Source organism: Bombina bombina, chromosome 5, assembly GCF_027579735.1.
Source record: "Bombina bombina isolate aBomBom1 chromosome 5, aBomBom1.pri, whole genome shotgun sequence".
Taxonomy (NCBI): Eukaryota; Metazoa; Chordata; class Amphibia; order Anura; family Bombinatoridae; genus Bombina; species Bombina bombina.
In genome coordinates, this window is record NC_069503.1 from 2,780,737 (window position 1) to 2,799,594 (window position 18,858).

The 18,858-nt window shown below is 38.9% G+C and overlaps 1 protein-coding gene across 1 annotated transcript in view; it reads right to left on the reverse strand.

The window, feature by feature from the left end:
- Positions 1-17,851, reverse strand: part of LOC128659663 (tyrosinase-like) — a 142,675-nt gene extending 124,824 nt beyond the window's left edge. Inside the window, exon 1 of the mRNA XM_053713232.1 lies at positions 17,069-17,851. Coding sequence (XP_053569207.1) covers positions 17,069-17,851 — 783 coding nt within the window. The remainder of the gene's footprint in view (positions 1-17,068) is intronic.
- Positions 17,852-18,858: the final 1,007 nt, after the last annotated feature.

Sequence of the window (18,858 nt, forward strand, 5' to 3'; positions counted from 1 at the left end):
ACGTACGACCAGCTCACCGCTGACTTAAGCAGCGCTGGTATTGAAGTGCGGTAAGGAGCACAATTTTGCTCAACGCTCACTTCTTGCCTTTTAACGCCGTAAAACCCGTAATACCAGCGCTGTAGGTAAGTGAGCGGTGAGAAAAAAACTGCTCGTTGGCACCGCACAGCTTCTAACGCAAAACTCGTAATCTGGCCATTTGCCTCCCTATGGAGGTGGTGAAGTAAGTTTGTGCTTGATTTTCTTCTGTGATATGCGCTTATCAACATTTTGAAGCCCGGTTCCTCTCAGAGTACAGTGAATGTCAGAGGGATGTGAAGGAAGTATCACCTATTGAATGCAATGGTTTTCCTTGCGGGAGATCTATTTCATAGGGTCTCTGTTATCGGTCATAGAGATTCATCTCCTACCTCCCATTTCAGATCGAAGATATACTCTCATATTCCATTACCTCTACTGATAACCGTTTCAGTACTGGTTTGGCTATCTGCTATATGTGGATGGGTGTCTTTTGGTAAGTATGTTTTCATTACTTAAGACACTCTCAGCTATGGTTTGGCACTTTATGCATTAATGTAAAGTTCTACATATATGTATTGTACTTATATTTGCCATGAGTCAGGTTTATGTATATTTCCTTTTGCAGTTTCAAATTGGGAAAAACATATTTAGGAAGTTTTTTTTTTTTTACCTGGGGTATAGTCTTTTCTTCAAAATTGACTGTTTTCATTAATTTTCGTGAGGCCGCAAAATGCGGATATTTATTGCGTCATTCTTGGTGCGAGAACTTTTTTGGCACGAAGGTACATTCGGTGACGCAAATTTGTCATTTCCGGCATCTTAGTTGATGCCAGGTTTCCTTGCACAAGGTTGCGCCTGCCATGACGCGAGTTGCGTCATTTCCGGATGTTGTTAGCGCCAAAAATTTTTATTTTGCGTTGCGCATCATACTTGGCGCCAAATAATTTAATTATTAAACCCCACTTCCTATATGCCTCTTGCCTTTAGCTATGCTGTTTGCATTTTTTTCCCATTCCTGTAACTGCCATATAAGGAAATTGATAATTCTGCTTTATATGTTGTTTTTTCTCTTATATTTGCAAGATGTCTCAATCTGATCCTGTCTCAGAAACCAATGTTGGATCCCTGCTGCCTGATAACAGTTCTACCAAAGATAAGTGTATCTGTTGTAAGTTAGCAGAGATTATATCTCAAGCTGTAGTATATAACAGCTGTAATAAGCTTTTACATGCAGAGAATGTATCCATCAGTACTAGTGCAATGCCTGTTGTTCCTTCAACATCTAATGTACATGATAGCCCTGTGAATATAAAAGATTTTATTGCTTATGCGATTCAGAAGGCTTTGTCTGCTATTTCGCCTTCTAATAAACGTAAAAGGTCTTTTAAAACTTCTCATAAAGTTGATGAAATTTCAAATGACCAACAACATAATGAATTATCCTCCTCTGATGAGGATCTATTTGATTCAGAAGGTCCTACCTCAGACATTGACACTGACAAATCTACTTATCTCTTTAAGATGGAGTATATTCGTTACTTGTTAAAAGAGGTGTTGATTACTCTGGATATTGAGGAAACTAGTCCTCTTGATACTAAAACTAGTAAACTCTGTTTATAAACCTCCTGTGGTTATTCCAGAGGTTTTTCCAGTTCCTGATGCTATTTCTGATATGATTTCAAAGGAATGGAATAGGCCTGGTACTTCTTTTATTCCTTCCTCTAGGTTTAAAAATTTGTATACTTTGCCAGCAGTTAGATTGGGAAAAAATCCCCAGAGTTGATGGGGCTACTTCTACTCTTGCCAAACGTACTACTATTCCTATGGAAGATAGTACTTCTTTTAAGGACCCTTTAGATAGGAAACTTGAATCTTATCTAAGGAAAGCTTATTTATATTCTGGCTATTTTCTCAGGCCTGCCATTCCTATGGCTGATGTTGCAGCTGCATCAACTTTTTGGTTGGAAAGCTTGGCGCAACAGGGAACAGATCCTGATTTGTCTAGCATTGTTCATTTGCTTCAACGTGCTAATCATTTTATCTGTGATGCTATTTTTGACATAAAAATTGATGTTAAATATATGTCTTTAGCTATTTTAGCTAGAAAAGCTTTTTGGCTCAAATATTGGAATGCTGACATGGTATCTAAATTGAGATTACTATCTCCTTCTTTCCAAAGGTAACAATTTATTTGGTTCTCAGTTGGATTCAATTATTTCAACTGTCACTGGGGGGAAGGGAGTTTTTTTACCTCAGGATAAAAGATCTAAGGGTAAATCTAAAGCTTCTAATCATTTTTGTTCTTCAACAGAATAAGGAACAGAAAGCCAATCCTTCCACCAAAGAATATGGTTCCAATTGGAAACCTTCTTCAAGTTGGAATAAATCCAAGCCTTTTAAGAAACCAAAGCCCGCCCCCAAGTCTGCATGATGGTGCGGCCCTTATTCCAGCTCAGCTGGTGGGGGGCAGATTAAAAAAATTCCAAAACATTTGGGTAAATTCTGTCCAAAATCATTGGATTTAAAGTATTGTTTCTCAAGGGTATTGATTAGGATTCAGAGTATGACCTCCTGTGAGATTTTCTCTCACACATTCCAGCAAATCCAGTGAAGGCTCAGGCTTTTCTGAAGTGTGTTTCAGATCTAGAGCTTTCAGGGGTAATCATACCAGTTCCGTTTCAGGAACAGGGTCTGGGGTTTTATTCAAATCTATTCATTGTCCAAAAGAAAGAAAATTCTTTCAGGCCAGTTCTGGATCTGAAAATTTTGAATCGTTTTGTAAGAGTGCCAACTTTCACTATTCTGCATTTTGTTCAGCAAGGTCATTATATGTCCATGATAGACTTAGAGGATGCATATCTTCATATTCCGATTCATCCAGATCTCTATCGGTTTCTGAGATTCTCTTTTCTAGACAAGCATTACCAATTTGTTGCTCTTCCACTTGGCCTAGCGACAGCTCCAAGAATTTTTTTAAAGGTTCTCGGTGCCCTAATCTCTGTAATCGGAGAACAGGGTATTGCGGTGTTTCCTTATTTGGACGATACCTTGGTACTAGCTCAGTCTTTACATTCTGCCAAATCTCACACAAATCAACTAGTTTTGTTTCTTCAAAAACATGGTTGGAGGATCAATTTACCAAACGTTTCTTGATTCCTCAGACAAGGGTCACCATTTTAGGTTTCCAGATAGATTGTGTCCATGACTCTGTCTGTAACAGACAAGAGACGATTAAATTTGGTTTCAGCTTGTCTGAACCTTCAGTAGCTATGTGCATGGAAGTTTTAGGTCTCATGACTATAGCATCGGACACAATCCCCTTTGCTCGTTTTCATATGAGACCTCTCCAGCTTTGGATGCTGAAACAATGGTGCAGGAATTATACAAATATATCACAGTTAATATCCTTAAATCCCAATGTTCGGCTCTCTCTGACTTGGTGGTTAGACCACCATCGTATAGTTCAAGGAGCCTCTTTTGTTCGTCCAACCTCGACTGTAATCACAACAGATGCAAGTCTTTCAGGTTGGGGAGCTGTCTGGGGATCTCTGACAGCACAAGGGTTTTGGAAACCTCAAGAGGCGAGGTTACCAATCAATATTTTAGAACCACATGCTATTTTCAGGGCTCTTCAGGTTTGGCCTCTGTTGGAGAACCATTCATTTGTTTTCAGACAGACAATATCACAACTGTGGCATATGGGTGGTACTCACAGTCCCTTAGCTATGAAAGAAGTATCTTGGATACTTTCTTGGGTGGAATCCAGCTCTTGTCTAATTTCTGCGTTACATATCCCAGGTGTAGACAATTGGGAAGCGGATTATCTCAGCCGTCAGACTTTACATCCGGGGGAGTGGTGTCTCCATCCAGATGTGTTTTTTAAGATTGTTCAGATGTGGGGTCTTCCAGAAATAGATCTGATGGCTTCCCATCTAAACAAGAAACTTCCCAGGTGCTTGTCCAGGTCCAGGGATCCTCAGGCGGAGTCGATGGATGCATTAGCAGTTCCTTGGTTTTACCAACCTGCTTATATCTTTCTGCCTCTAGTTCTTCTTCCAAGAGTGATCTCCAAGATAATCATGGAACAATCGTCTGTGTTTCTGGTAGCACCAGCATGGCCTCACAGGTTCTGGTATGCGGATCTTGTCCAGATGTCCAGTTGCCAACCTTGGCCACTTCCTTTAAGACCAGACCTTCTGTCTCAAGGACCATTTTTCCATCAGGATCTCAAATCGTTAAATTTGAAGGTATGGAAATTGAACGCTTAGTCATAGAGGTTTCTCTGACTCAGTGATTAATACTATGTTACAGGTCCCTAAATCTGTTTCTAGGAAGATTTATTATCAAGTTTGGAAGACTTATATTTCATGGTGTTCTTCTCATAAATTCTCCTAGCATTCTTTAAGAAATCGTAGAATTTTACAGTTCCTTCAGGATGGTTTGGATAAAGGTTTCTCTGCAAGTTCCTTGAAGGGACAAATCTCTGCTCTTTCTGTTTTATTTCACAGAAAGATTGCCAAGCTTCCTGATATTCACTGTTTTGTACAGGATTTGGTCCGTATCAAGCCTGTCATTAAATAAATCTCTCCTCCTTGGAGTCTTAATTTTGGTTTTGAAGGCTTTACAGAGTCCTCCTTTTGAGCCTATGCATTCTTTGGATATTAAACTACTTTCTTGGAAAGTGTTGTTCCTTTTGGCTATCTCTTCAGCTAGAAGAGTTTCCGAATTATCTGCTCTTTCTTGTGAGTCTCCTTTTCTGATTTTTCCATCAGGATAAGTCAGTTTTGCGGACTATAGTCTATTTGTTGTCTTTTCTGGTTCTAGGAAAGGTCAGAAAGCTTCCGCCGTTTCCTTGGCATCCTGGTTAAAGCTTTTGATTCATCAGGCTTATTTGGAGTCAGGTCAGGCCCCGCCTCAGAGAATTACAGCTCATTCTACTAGATCAGTCTCCACTTCGTGGGCTTTTAAGAATGAAGCTTCAGTTGATCAGATTTGCAAAGCAGCAACTTGGTCTTCTTTACATACATTTACTAAATTCTACCGTTTTGATGTATTTGCCTCTTCGGAAGCAGATTTTGGTAGAAACGTTCTTCAGGCAGCTGTTTCAGTTTGATTCCTCTGCTTATGTTTTAAATTTTTTCTTTTCTATTATAAGAAAAACGTATTTTTTTGGATGTGGATTTAATTTTTTCAGCGTAAAATGGCTGTTTTTATTTTATCCCTCCCTCTCTGGTGACTCTTGAGTGGAGTTCCACATCCTGGTTATTTCTATCCCATACGTCACTAGCTCATGGACTCTTGCCAATTACATGAAAGAAAACATAATTTATGTAAGATCTTACTTGATAAATTCATTTCTTTCATATTAGCAAGAGTCCTTGAGGCCCACCCTTTTTATGGTGGTTATGATTTTTTTGTATAAAGCACAATTATATTTCCAGTTCCTTTTTTGATGCGTTCTACTCCTTTTTCTATCACCCCACTACTTGGCTATTTGTAAAACTGAATTGTGGGTGTGGTGAGGCGTGTATTTATAGGCATTTTGAGGTTTGGGAAACTTTGCCCCTCCTGGTAGGAATGTATATCCCATATGTCACTAGCTCATGGACTCTTGCCAATATGAAAGAAATGAATTTATCAGGTAAGTTCTTACATAAATTATGTTTTTAAACATTTTCGTAGGTTTTGGGGATTTTTTTAGTTGTAATTTTTAGATTTTTAATTTTTTTCGTAGTGTTCGGTTTTTAAAAAAAAATGTAATTTAGATATTTTTATTGGTAGTTGTTTTTAATTTTATTAGAATAGTAAGGTTAGGTTAATTTATAGTTTATTGTTGGGTTTCTTTTTATTTCACAGGTAAGTTTTGATTTATTAAAATAGATTGTAATTTTAATTTAAAGTTAGGTAGGTGTTAGGTTTAGGGGTTAATAGTTTAATTTAGTGCTTTGCGATGTGGGGGGGCTGGCAGTTTAGAGGTTAATAGGTTTATTTAGTGGAAGATATGTGGGAGGCCAGAGGTTTAGGGGTTAATAACTTCATTTAGTGGTGGCAATGTCAGAGTGGCAGAATAGGGGTTAATAGCTTTTATTAGTGGCTGCGATGTCGGGGGGTGCAGAATAGGGGTTAATAACTTTATTATAGTGGTGACAATGTCGGGGAGCAGCGAAATAGGGGTTAAAAACTTTATTATAGTGTCGGCGATGTCGGGAGCGGCGGAATAGGGGGTTAATAACTTTTATTACAGTGGCAGAGATGTCGGGCGGCAGATTAGGGGTTAATAACTTCATTTAGGCGTCGGAGATGTTGGGGGCAGCAGATTAGGGGTGTTGAGACTTGGGGTTTATTTTAGGGTGTTGGGTTTTAACCTAACTTCTTTTTTTCCCCCTATAGACATCAATGGGGTTGCGTTACGGTGATCGCCATTCCGCACTTCAGGTGTTAGAAAAAAAAATAACACTCTCTCCCCATTGATGTCTATGGGGGAAAGCGTGCAAGAGCATATATTCTCAGCCCTTGGCTTTTGTGCGTTATGGAGCTTAACGCCAACATATAGCACGCACAAGGAGGCTTTTCAGAAACTCGTAATGGCAGCGCTATGGAGGGTGAAATAATACAACTTTTGTTGCATTCGTTTCGCACCCTGTTTGGTAACTCATAATCTAGGTGCTTGTCTTCTAAGTTGTCTGAAGGAAAGGTGAATGAAAATGACTTTGTAAATATGTTCAGAAGAATTTGGATTTTCTAACATAGTAACATTGTAGATAAAGGTTGAAGGGTTAATAGTTGGGGAAGGCTGCAGTCCACCGAGTTCATCCTATACAAAGACTGTCTAATTTACACTAAAGAAGCTGACCATTAAACCGTTATAAATCTGACCCATTTAAAACAAGCAATCCATATATCCATGAATTCTGGTTTTAGCCAGAAATAGATCCAAGCCATTTTTTAAAAAAAAATTCTAAGATAATGTCTTTCACTACCTCCTTAGGCAATAAGTTCCACAATTTGATTGCTCTAAGAGTGAAAAAAACATTTACGTTGCTGAAAGTTAAACCTCCATTCCTTAGCCTTAAATTGTCACCTTTTGTCACAAACAACTGCCATGAAATAAGCAGGGCTTCTGCCAACTCTATATGGGCCTTAAATCTAATTATATATAATAATCGTATCACCTCTCAACCGCCTTTTTTATTTCTAAAGTAAACAGACCCAGTTTGGCAAACTTCTCTCTTCATAGTTTACATCCTCCATTCCCCTTATTAGTTTTGTGGCCCTTCTCTCAACTTTTTCTAATTCTGCAGTGTCCCCCAGAATAGATCCCCATACTCAAGGCGAGGTCTTATCATGGATTTATATAGAAAGAGAATTATGTTTTTTGCCTATTTTATAGACATATACATGCTAGTATCTTTCTAGGGTTAGAAGCTGCTTCCTGGCATTGTGCACTCATTTTTAGCTTGTTATTTATAAGTACGCCTACATCCTTTTCCTTCTCTGTTTTTCATTGTTTTGCATATTTTTACTTCCAAAATGTAGACCCTTACATTTACTAATATAAAATCTCATTTGCCATTTACTAGCCCATTCCTTAAATTTTTGTAAATCCCCTTACTAAGCAATTATATCCTGCACTGATGTAATCGCCTTACACAATTTGGCAACATCTCTATTTTTGCAAAAGATAACATTTTATCCTTCTTCCAAGTCATTTATAAAAATATTAAAAAGAACAGGACCCATCACTGATCCCTGGGGTACCCCCCTATATACTTTTGTCCAATCTGCGTATGATCCTTTTACAGCAACACATTGCTTTGTCTTTTATCAAATTATTTATCCACCAGCTAACATATTTTTTAGCTATTCCCAGTTCCATAATTTTGTACAATAATTTCTCATGTGGCACTGTATCAAACATCATTGCAAAATATAATCTAAATGCACCCTGCTGATGTATGGAGGCTAACCCTGCTGCATATATTTCCCTATTTGGCGTTAGCCGATAACAGCTTCAAAACAATGTACTTTATACTGATAGTATGACCACGGTTTGCCGCCTTGTTTGTAGACTAAAGTCCAGATTTGCTCTTTCAATAAGTGAAATGGTGGTTTGAGTTTTGCTTTTAATAAACAATTGCAGTAAAAAGAATGTTAACCCCTAGACGCCCTTAGGACGACATGCAGCAGCATCCTGCTTCCTTATGTGTACAATTGCCGATTGAGCCGACTGGGGGACGTGCATAGCAACACGTACAGTTCCCCAGAAGCCAATAAGCGCCATTTTGAAACGCATGAGTAAGCCTGATCATGTGCTTCCATTTTTTTATACCTGATTGTACAGCGTACATTACACACCTATATATACCTGACTGTGCAGCATACATTACACACCTATATATACCTGACTGTACAGCGTACATTACACACCTATATATACCTGACTGTACAGCGTACATTACACACCTATATATACCTGACTGTGCAGCATACATTACACACCTATATATACCTGACTGTGCAGCGTGCATTACACACCTCTATATAACTGACTGTGCAGCGTACATTACACACCTATATATACCTGACTGTGCAGCATACATTACACACCTATATATACCTGACTGTACAGCGTACATTACACACCTATATATACCTGACTGTACAGCGTACATTACACACCTATATATACCTGACTGTGCAGCATACATTACACACCTATATATACCTGACTGTGCAGCGTGCATTACACACCTCTATATAACTGACTGTGCAGCGTACATTACACACCTATATATACCTGACTGTGCAGCATACATTACACACCTATATATACCTGACTGTGCAGCGTACATTACACACCTATATATACCTGACTGTGCAGCATACATTACACACCTATATATACCTGACTGTGCAGCATACATTACACACCTATATATACCTGACTGTGCAGCGTGCATTACACACCTATATATACCTGATTGTGCAGCGCACATTACACACCTATATATATACCTGACTGTACAGCGTGCATTACACACCTATATATACCTGACTGTGCAGCGTGCATTACACACCTATATATACCTGACTGTGCAGCGTGCATTACACACCTATATATACCTGACTGTGCAGCGTGCATTACACACCTATATATACCTGACTGTGCAGCGTACATTACACACCTATATATATACCTGACTGTGCAGCGTACATTACACACCTATATATACCTGACTGTGCAGCGTACATTACACACCTATATATACCTGACTGTGCAGCGTACATTACACACCTATATATACCTGACTGTGCAGCGTGCATTACACACCTATATATACCTGACTGTGCAGCGTGCATTACACACCTATATATACCTGACTGTGCAGCGTACATTACACACCTATATATATACCTGACTGTGCAGCGTACATTACACACCTATATATACCTGACTGTGCAGCGTACATTACACACCTATATATACCTGACTGTGCAGCGTACATTACACACCTATATATACCTGACTGTGCAGCGTACATTACACACCTATATATATACCTTATTGTGCAGAGTACATTACACACCTATATATACCTGACTGTGCAGCGTGCATTACACGCCTATATATATACCTGACTGTGCAGCGTACATTACACACCTATATATACCTGACTGTGCAGCGTACATTACACACCTATATATACCTGACTGTGCAGCGTGCATTACACACCTATATATACCTGACTGTGCAGCGTACATTACACACCTATATATACCTGACTGTGCAGCGTGCATTACACACCTATATATACCTGACTGTGCAGCGTGCATTACACACCTATATATACCTGACTGTGCAGCGTGCATTACACACCTATATATACCTGACTGTACAGCGTACATTACACACCTATATATACCTGACTGTGCAGCGTACATTACACACCTATATATACCTGACTGTGCAGCGTGCATTACACACCTATATATACCTGACTGTGCATCATACATTACACACCTATATATACCTGACTGTGCAGCATACATTACACACCTATATATACCTGACTGTGCAGAGTACATTACACACCTATATATACCTGACTGTGCATCATACATTACACACCTATATATACCTGATTGTGCAGCGTACATTACACACCTATATATATACCTGATTGTGCAGCGTACATTACACACCTATATATATACCTGACTGTACAGCGTGCATTACACACCTATATATACCTGACTGTGCAGCGTACATTACACACCTATATATACCTGACTGTGCAGCGTACATTACACACCTATATATACCTGACTGTGCAGCGTGCATTACACACCTATATATACCTGACTGTGCATCATACATTACACACCTATATATACCTGACTGTGCAGCATACATTACACACCTATATATACCTGACTGTGCAGAGTACATTACACACCTATATATACCTGATTGCGCAGCGTACATTACACACCTATATATATACCTGACTGTACAGCGTGCATTACACACCTATATATACCTGACTGTGCAGCGTACATTACACACCTATATATACCTTACTGTGCAGCGTACATTACACACCTATATATACCTGACTGTGCAGCGTACATTACACACCTATATATATACCTTATTGTGCAGAGTGCATTACACACCTATATATACCTGACTGTGCAGCGTGCATTACACGCCTATATATATACCTGACTGTGCAGCGTACATTACACACCTATATATACCTGACTGTGCAGCGTACATTACACACCTATATATACCTGACTGTGCAGCGTGCATTACACGCCTATATATATACCTGACTGTGCAGCGTACATTACACACCTATATATACCTGACTGTGCAGCGTACATTACACACCTATATATACCTGACTGTGCAGCGTGCATTACACACCTATATATACCTGACTGTGCAGCGTGCATTACACACCTATATATACCTGACTGTGCAGCGTGCATTACACACCTATATATACCTGACTGTGCAGCGTGCATTACACACCTATATATACCTGACTGTGCAGCGTGCATTACACACCTATATATACCTGACTGTGCAGCGTACATTACACACCTATATATACCTGACTGTGCAGCGTACATTACACACCTATATATACCTGACTGTGCAGCGTGCATTACACACCTATATATACCTGACTGTGCATCATACATTACACACCTATATATACCTGACTGTGCAGCATACATTACACACCTATATATACCTGACTGTGCAGCATACATTACACACCTATATATACCTGACTGTGCAGAGTACATTACACACCTATATATACCTGACTGTGCATCATACATTACACACCTATATATACCTGATTGTGCAGCGTACATTACACACCTATATATATACCTGACTGTACAGCGTGCATTACACACCTATATATACCTGACTGTGCAGCGTGCATTACACACCTATATATATATACCAAACTGTACAGCGTGCATTACACACCTATATATACCTGATTGTGCAGCGTACATTACACACCTATATATATACCTTATTGTGCAGAGTACATTACACACCTATATATACCTGACTGTGCATCATACATTACACACCTATATATACCTGATTGTGCAGCGTACATTACACACCTATATATATACCTGACTGTGCAGCGTGCATTACACACCTATATATACCTGACTGTGCAGCGTACATTACACACCTATATATACCTGACTGTGCAGTGTACATTACACACCTATATATACCTGATTCTGCAGCGTACATTACACACCTATATATACCTAAACAGAAAATGGGTGCAGTGGTAGGTCAATATAACAAGAAGATAAAAGGTTTTTTCCCGTGCCCGAATTGTAAAGCGTGCAGAAATGGCTGGAAAACAACCTCATTCTCATCTGCACATATGAAGGAAAAATTTATGATCAACGATCTAATAAGATGTGGAGACCATAATGTCATATATCTTATTGAATGTCCATGCAAATTACAATATGTAGGACAAACTTCCAGACAATTGAAAGACAGAATGAGGGAGCACATACTATGTATAGAGAAAAAAAGAATAGATACAGCACTATACAAACACTTTACAATAAAACATGGAGGAAACATCAGAGATATGAAATTCTGTGGAATAGAAATAGTGAGAAAAAATTGGAGAGGGGGTAACCACGAACAAAAATTACTCTTACACGAGTCCAAATGGATTTTCTCACTGAACAGTTTGTACCCAAAGGGTCTGAATAATAGGGAAGACCTCTCGCACTTATTCAGCCTCACAAAATAGAGTTTAATCATTGATTAATAGAGTCACCTATGCTCCATCAAATCACAGCTCACTTCTATCCACCTCACCCAGAAACATAGATCCTATCAGGTCTTTTCCACCTGACAAGTGTAGGTATACTGATAGCATGGATTCCCTTCTATAAGACGGGTTTACTTACCTATGTGCGTAATAGAAAAGAGACCTCCACTGTCTTCCCAGTCCTCTCCCATTATTGAAGCATCCCACACATTGGCCCCATCTAGTGTCTACATTATATGGTCCTATCTGGTTTTACAATCATGTTATGTTTAAAGTTTTAATTATAATATTAATTTTAAATACTAATACAATGAGGATTATAATAATTCTGGGATTTTGTATTTTAAAAATATTCTAAAAGCTTTTAGAAAAGTTTGGGGTATTTTAAGAAGTTTGAACATATTTTAAGCAATTTGAAACCATTTTTGATTTGGCATTCTGTTGAAATATGAGCTTGAGCAGTTATTTGTACTACTGTCACTCTGATTTTAGGAGGTATTCATTGTATAGCCAGTTCCATATGGCATTCTATTAGTATCAGTGTTATCCTGATTTCATTTTATCTTATTCCATGTAACCCGATTGTATTTTTATTGTATTTTTGGTGAACTGTATTTTGGATTATTTAGATTATTTTAATATTTTAATTATCTTATATTATTTTATTTTAAATTTTAAATTTATATAATTTAAAATTGTTTTACTAATTTACTCGAGTCTGAGTATGGTAACACAAACTATACCATAGGTACTTGGATTTGGTTACATCACAATATTCACTCATGTACCCAAACATACCGCCATATATCCAGCACTTATTAATAGGCAGCTTAGATTTATTCTCACATTAGTCTCTGTGTGGTAGTGTAACCTATCGAAACCGGAAGTATTAGACAATCACGATACCGGAAAACAACAGAAACCGGAAGTGCTATGACATAGCGAAACCGGAAGTGCTAATATGCGCTAACCGGAAGTATAAATATGTGCCGAACAGAGGTAATAAAGAGAAAGAATGAAAGTAAAGGCAGCTTTAGCTAAAAGATAAAGTAGTCGCCATATGATATACAAAGGGAGTTAGGTCAATACCTAAATAGATAGCTATCGAAGTATGATAGCATCACTAACCCACAGGATATGAGCCAACATTAGAAAAACCGGAAGTAAACATGACAAACACTAGCGAAACCGGAAGTGTAGGTGGAATACAAATTTATCATACTTAGGATGCCAACTAAGGGCACATAGACAAAGCAAATAGCCCAAATTGAAATGGCCCCAAGAACACAATAATAGTTAAGACTCATAAATTAATATTTTGATCTTTTAAGAGTACATTTTAAAACTAAACTTTTGCCCATACCCACAATGCACCTAACAGGAAGGGGGCGTGGCCTACTAGCTTTTTGGCGCCCAAACATTAGCAACAGCTCCTATAAATTCTCTCAGCTTACTCACAATGTTAGTCTTGATAAAGGCCAGGAGTACATGGCCGAAACGCGTCGACTGATTTGAGTAAGCATAATACTGATATACCCACTTAACAGTTTGTATATATTATAGTATTGTTTGTTTTCTTTACAGGTTTTTGCACAATGTTATTTGGTTTTTGATTGGATCATACTGAGCTACAACTTCATTGCACAGAAATCACTATATCACATTGGACACTTTTTTAATCACCTTGAATACTCACTTTTTGCCACATAAACTGGAGGATTCTCACATTTTTTGCAAGGTTACACATTTTTTCTACATTTTTCTACATTTTTCTACATTTTTTCCCCTTTTTTTCACATTAAGTGATCACACATTTTTGGATTTTCCATTTTCTCACCATTTCAGGCACAGGACTGCTTTGGAATTATTTCAGAATTGGTCACGGACAGAGACACTAATTTTTTTGCCATATTGTGATTTAATTGGACAAATATAACCATAAGAACATTCACCACCATCTGGACTGTTTCTAATTAAACTACTCCAATTAGGACACCTGGCCTAATTAGGATACTTGGTCTATAAGATCAATTATTGCAAAAAGGTTTTTATTGTGCATTCCCATTTTTTGCATTTATTTTATTGTAACATGGATCCATGATTTTATATGATTGTTATTTTTATTCCTATTTTTAGGACTGTGTATGTTTTTAAGTAGATCTGAGATATTTTAACATTTTTGTGTGGATTAAACATTGATATACATTCTTAAAGTTTACAACTAATTTATAGTTATTATACTATTTGTACATCGATTCCACCAACGTCAACAAGAGAACCTACATTGTGGACACCGCTCTATCAGTCTAACAGGTGTCCCCATTCCCTACCTCAGCCTTTTTTGGCGCTCACCTCCACCCCCATCTACACCTATATATATACCTGACTGTGCAGCGTGCATTACACACCTATATATACCTGATTCTGCAGCGTACATTACACACCTATATATACCTGACTGTGCAGCGTGCATTACACACCTATATATACCTGATTGTACAGCGTACATTACACACCTATATATACCTGACTGTGCAGCGTACATTACACACCTATATATACCTGATTCTGCAGCGTACATTACACACCTATATATACCTGACTGTGCAGCGTACATTACACACCTATATATACCTGATTGTACAGCGTACATTACACACCTATATATACCTGACTGTGCAGCGTGCATTACACGCCTATATATATACCTGACTGTGCAGCGTACATTACACACCTATATATACCTGATTGTACAGCGTACATTACACACCTATATATACCTGATTGTGCAGCGTACATTACACACCTATATATACCTGATTCTGCAGCGTACATTACACACCTATATATACCTGATTCTGCAGCGTACATTACACACCTATATATACCTGACTGTGCAGCGTACATTACACACCTATATATACCTGATTCTGCAGCGTACATTACACACCTATATATACCTGACTGTGCAGCGTACATTACACACCTATATATACCTGATTGTACAGCGTACATTACACACCTATATATACCTGACTGTGCAGCGTGCATTACACGCCTATATATATACCTGACTGTGCAGCGTACATTACACACCTATATATACCTGATTGTACAGCGTACATTACACACCTATATATACCTGATTGTGCAGCGTACATTACACACCTATATATACCTGATTCTGCAGCGTACATTACACACCTATATATACCTGACTGTGCAGCGTACATTACACACCTATATATACCTGATTGTACAGCGTACATTACACACCTATATATACCTGACTGTGCAGCGTGCATTACACGCCTATATATACCTGATTGTACAGCGTACATTACACACCTATATATACCTGACTGTGCAGCGTGCATTACACGCCTATATATACCTGACTGTGCAGCGTACATTACACACCTATATATACCTGACTGTGCAGCGTACATTACACACCTATATATACCTGATTGTACAGCGTACATTACACACATATATATATATATATATATATATATATATATATATATATATATATATATATATACCTTTCTGTACAGCTTATATTACACACCTATATATATACCTGATTGTGCAGCGTGCATTACACACCTCTATATACCTGACTCTGCAGCGTGCATTACACACCTACATACCACTTCACTCACACAGCATGAACGGCATTGGGCACGCACACCCTTCACTCACACAGCATGCACGGCATTGGGCACGCACACCCTTCACTCACACAGCATGAACGGCATTGGGCACGCACACCCTTTACTCGTACAGCATTGGGTATGCACACCCTTAACTCACACAGCATGCATGGCATTGGAAATGCACACCCTTTACTCACACAGCATTGGGCACGCACACCTTTCACTCACACAGCATGCACAGCATTGGGTATGCACACCCTTCACTCACACAGCATGTATGGCATTGGGCATGCACACCCTTCACTCACACAGCATGCATGGCATTGGGTATGCACACCCTTCACTCACACAGCATGCATGGCATTGGGCATGCACACCCTTCAGCATGCATGGTTATATCCCTGGGTAAGATATGATTATATACCAGTGTAAGATATATGATTATATCCCAGTGTAAGATATATGATTATATCCCAGTGTAAGATATATGATTATATCCCAGGGTAAGATATATGATTATATCCCAGGGTAAGATATATGATTATATCCCAGGGTAAGATATATGATTATATCCCAGGGTAAGATATGATTATATACCAGGATAACCTATGGTGATATCCCATTGAAGATAGGGTGATATCCCAGGGTAAGATATGGTTTTATCCCAAGATAAACTATGGTTATAGCCCAGGATAAGCTATGATTATATTCCAGAAAAAGATATATATACCAGGATAAGCTATGATTATAGCCTAGGGTAAAATATGATTATATCCCTGGAAATAAGCTATGATTGTTAGGGTTAAAATATGGGTATATCCCAGGGAAAGCTATTGTTATATCCCAGGATAAGCTATGGTTATATCCCAGGATAAAATATGGGTATATCCCAGGGTAAGCTATGGTTATATCCCAGGATAAGCTATGGATATATTCTAGGATAAGCTATGGTTATATCCCAGGGTAAGATATGGTTATGTCCTAGAATAAGCTATATTTGTGATTATTTCAGTTTAAGTTTTCTAATAAAATGTGACTCACCCTCCAAAAAGAAAAGTGTGAGTATGGGTTGAGGAGCCCCTGTTCATCATTGGTCCCCAGAAAGTCATCGGTACAGATTGTGCAGTTCTCGTCTGATCGCCAGTCATAATACGGAACAGCAAAGTTTTCATCTCCGGTCATAAGCTGAATCTGCCTCTCCAAAAACAAAATCCCCAGACGATGCCAACCAGGAAAAGAAGGACCCTGATGGGCAAAGTTTTTATTAGGATTAAATGTGCTGTTTGTCATAATTGGCTTCATGGCGTAATAATGGGTCCATGAAAAGATATCGTAAAGAGAAGCATCCACAAAGCGATATGTTTCTCGATGGTGTCGGTCTCCAGTGCTCAGGATAACAAAGTCTTTACTTTTTGTGGTCTTAGCCAGAGCCAGATAACTGAAGAATCTTTTTCTCTCTAATACAGACAACTCTCTGATCTCTCTCCGAACAACAATCTTTTTACGATCACACTTGTCCCCAAAATAACCGAACTTGCAGTCACCACAGTCAAAGCCACCAAAATTACCATAGCACTCACAGGTATGGTCATAATAGTTCTGTGGCCAGTTGAATCGGTCGTCGTTATATTGAGGAACTTTACCTCTTAAAGCCACTAAATCTTGACAACGTCCTCGACCCGAGCGAGACCCACATGGACTTTTGTCTTTCCAAAGAGGGCAACAGCTCTTGGTACGAAAAGCAGCGTCAGTGGTGCAGACTCTTGGAAACTGACTGTTAACTGCACTGAGGCAGAGAACCAGGATGATGCCAAGGCCAAGCATAGCGCTATATGGTAAAGAACAGCCCTGTAGATAGAGAAGAAGAAAGCACAAGTGTTAATAAACTGCAGATCAAATTAAAATAATAATAATGTTATGTTAACCAAACGGAAGCAGCAGGGTAACGGTTACACTTAGGGTTAGGTTAACCATACAGAAGCAGCAGGGTAACAGATACACTTAGGGTTAGGTTAACCATACAGAAGCCGCAGGATAACAGATACACTTAGGGTTAGGTTAACCATACAGAAGCAGCAGGGTAACAGATACACTTAGGGTTAGGTTAACCATACAGAAGCAGCAGGGTAATAGATACACTTAGGGTTAGGTTAGCCATACAGAAGCAGCAGGGTAACAGATACACTTAGGGTTAGGTTAACCATACAGAAGCCGCAGGGTAACAGATACACTTAGGGTTAGGTTAGCCATACAGAAGCAGCAGGGTAACAGATACACTTAGGGTTATGTAAACCATACAGAAGCAGCAGGGTAACAGATACACTTAGGGTTAGGTTAACCATACAGAAGCCGCAGGGTAACAGATACACTTAGGGTTAGGTTAACCATACAGAAGCAGCAGGGTAATAGATACACTTAGGGTTAGGTTAACCATACAGAAGCAGCAGGGTAACAGATAAACTTAGGGTTAGGTTAACCATACAGAAGCAGCAGGGTAATAGATACACTTAGGGTTAGGTTAACCATACAGAAGCAGCAGGGTAACAGATACACTTAGGGTTAGGTTAGCCATACAGAAGCAGCAGGGTAACAGATACACTTAGGGTTAGGTTAGCCATACAGAAGCAGCAGGGTAATAGATACACTTAGGGTTAGGTTAACCATACAGAAGCAGCAGGGTAACAGATACACTTAGGGTTAGGTTAGCCATACAGATGCAGCAGGGTAACAGATACACTTAGGGTTAGGTTAGCCATACAGAAGCAGCAGGGTAACAGTTACCCTTAGGGTAGCCATACAGAAGCAGCAGGGTAACAGTTACACTTAGGGTT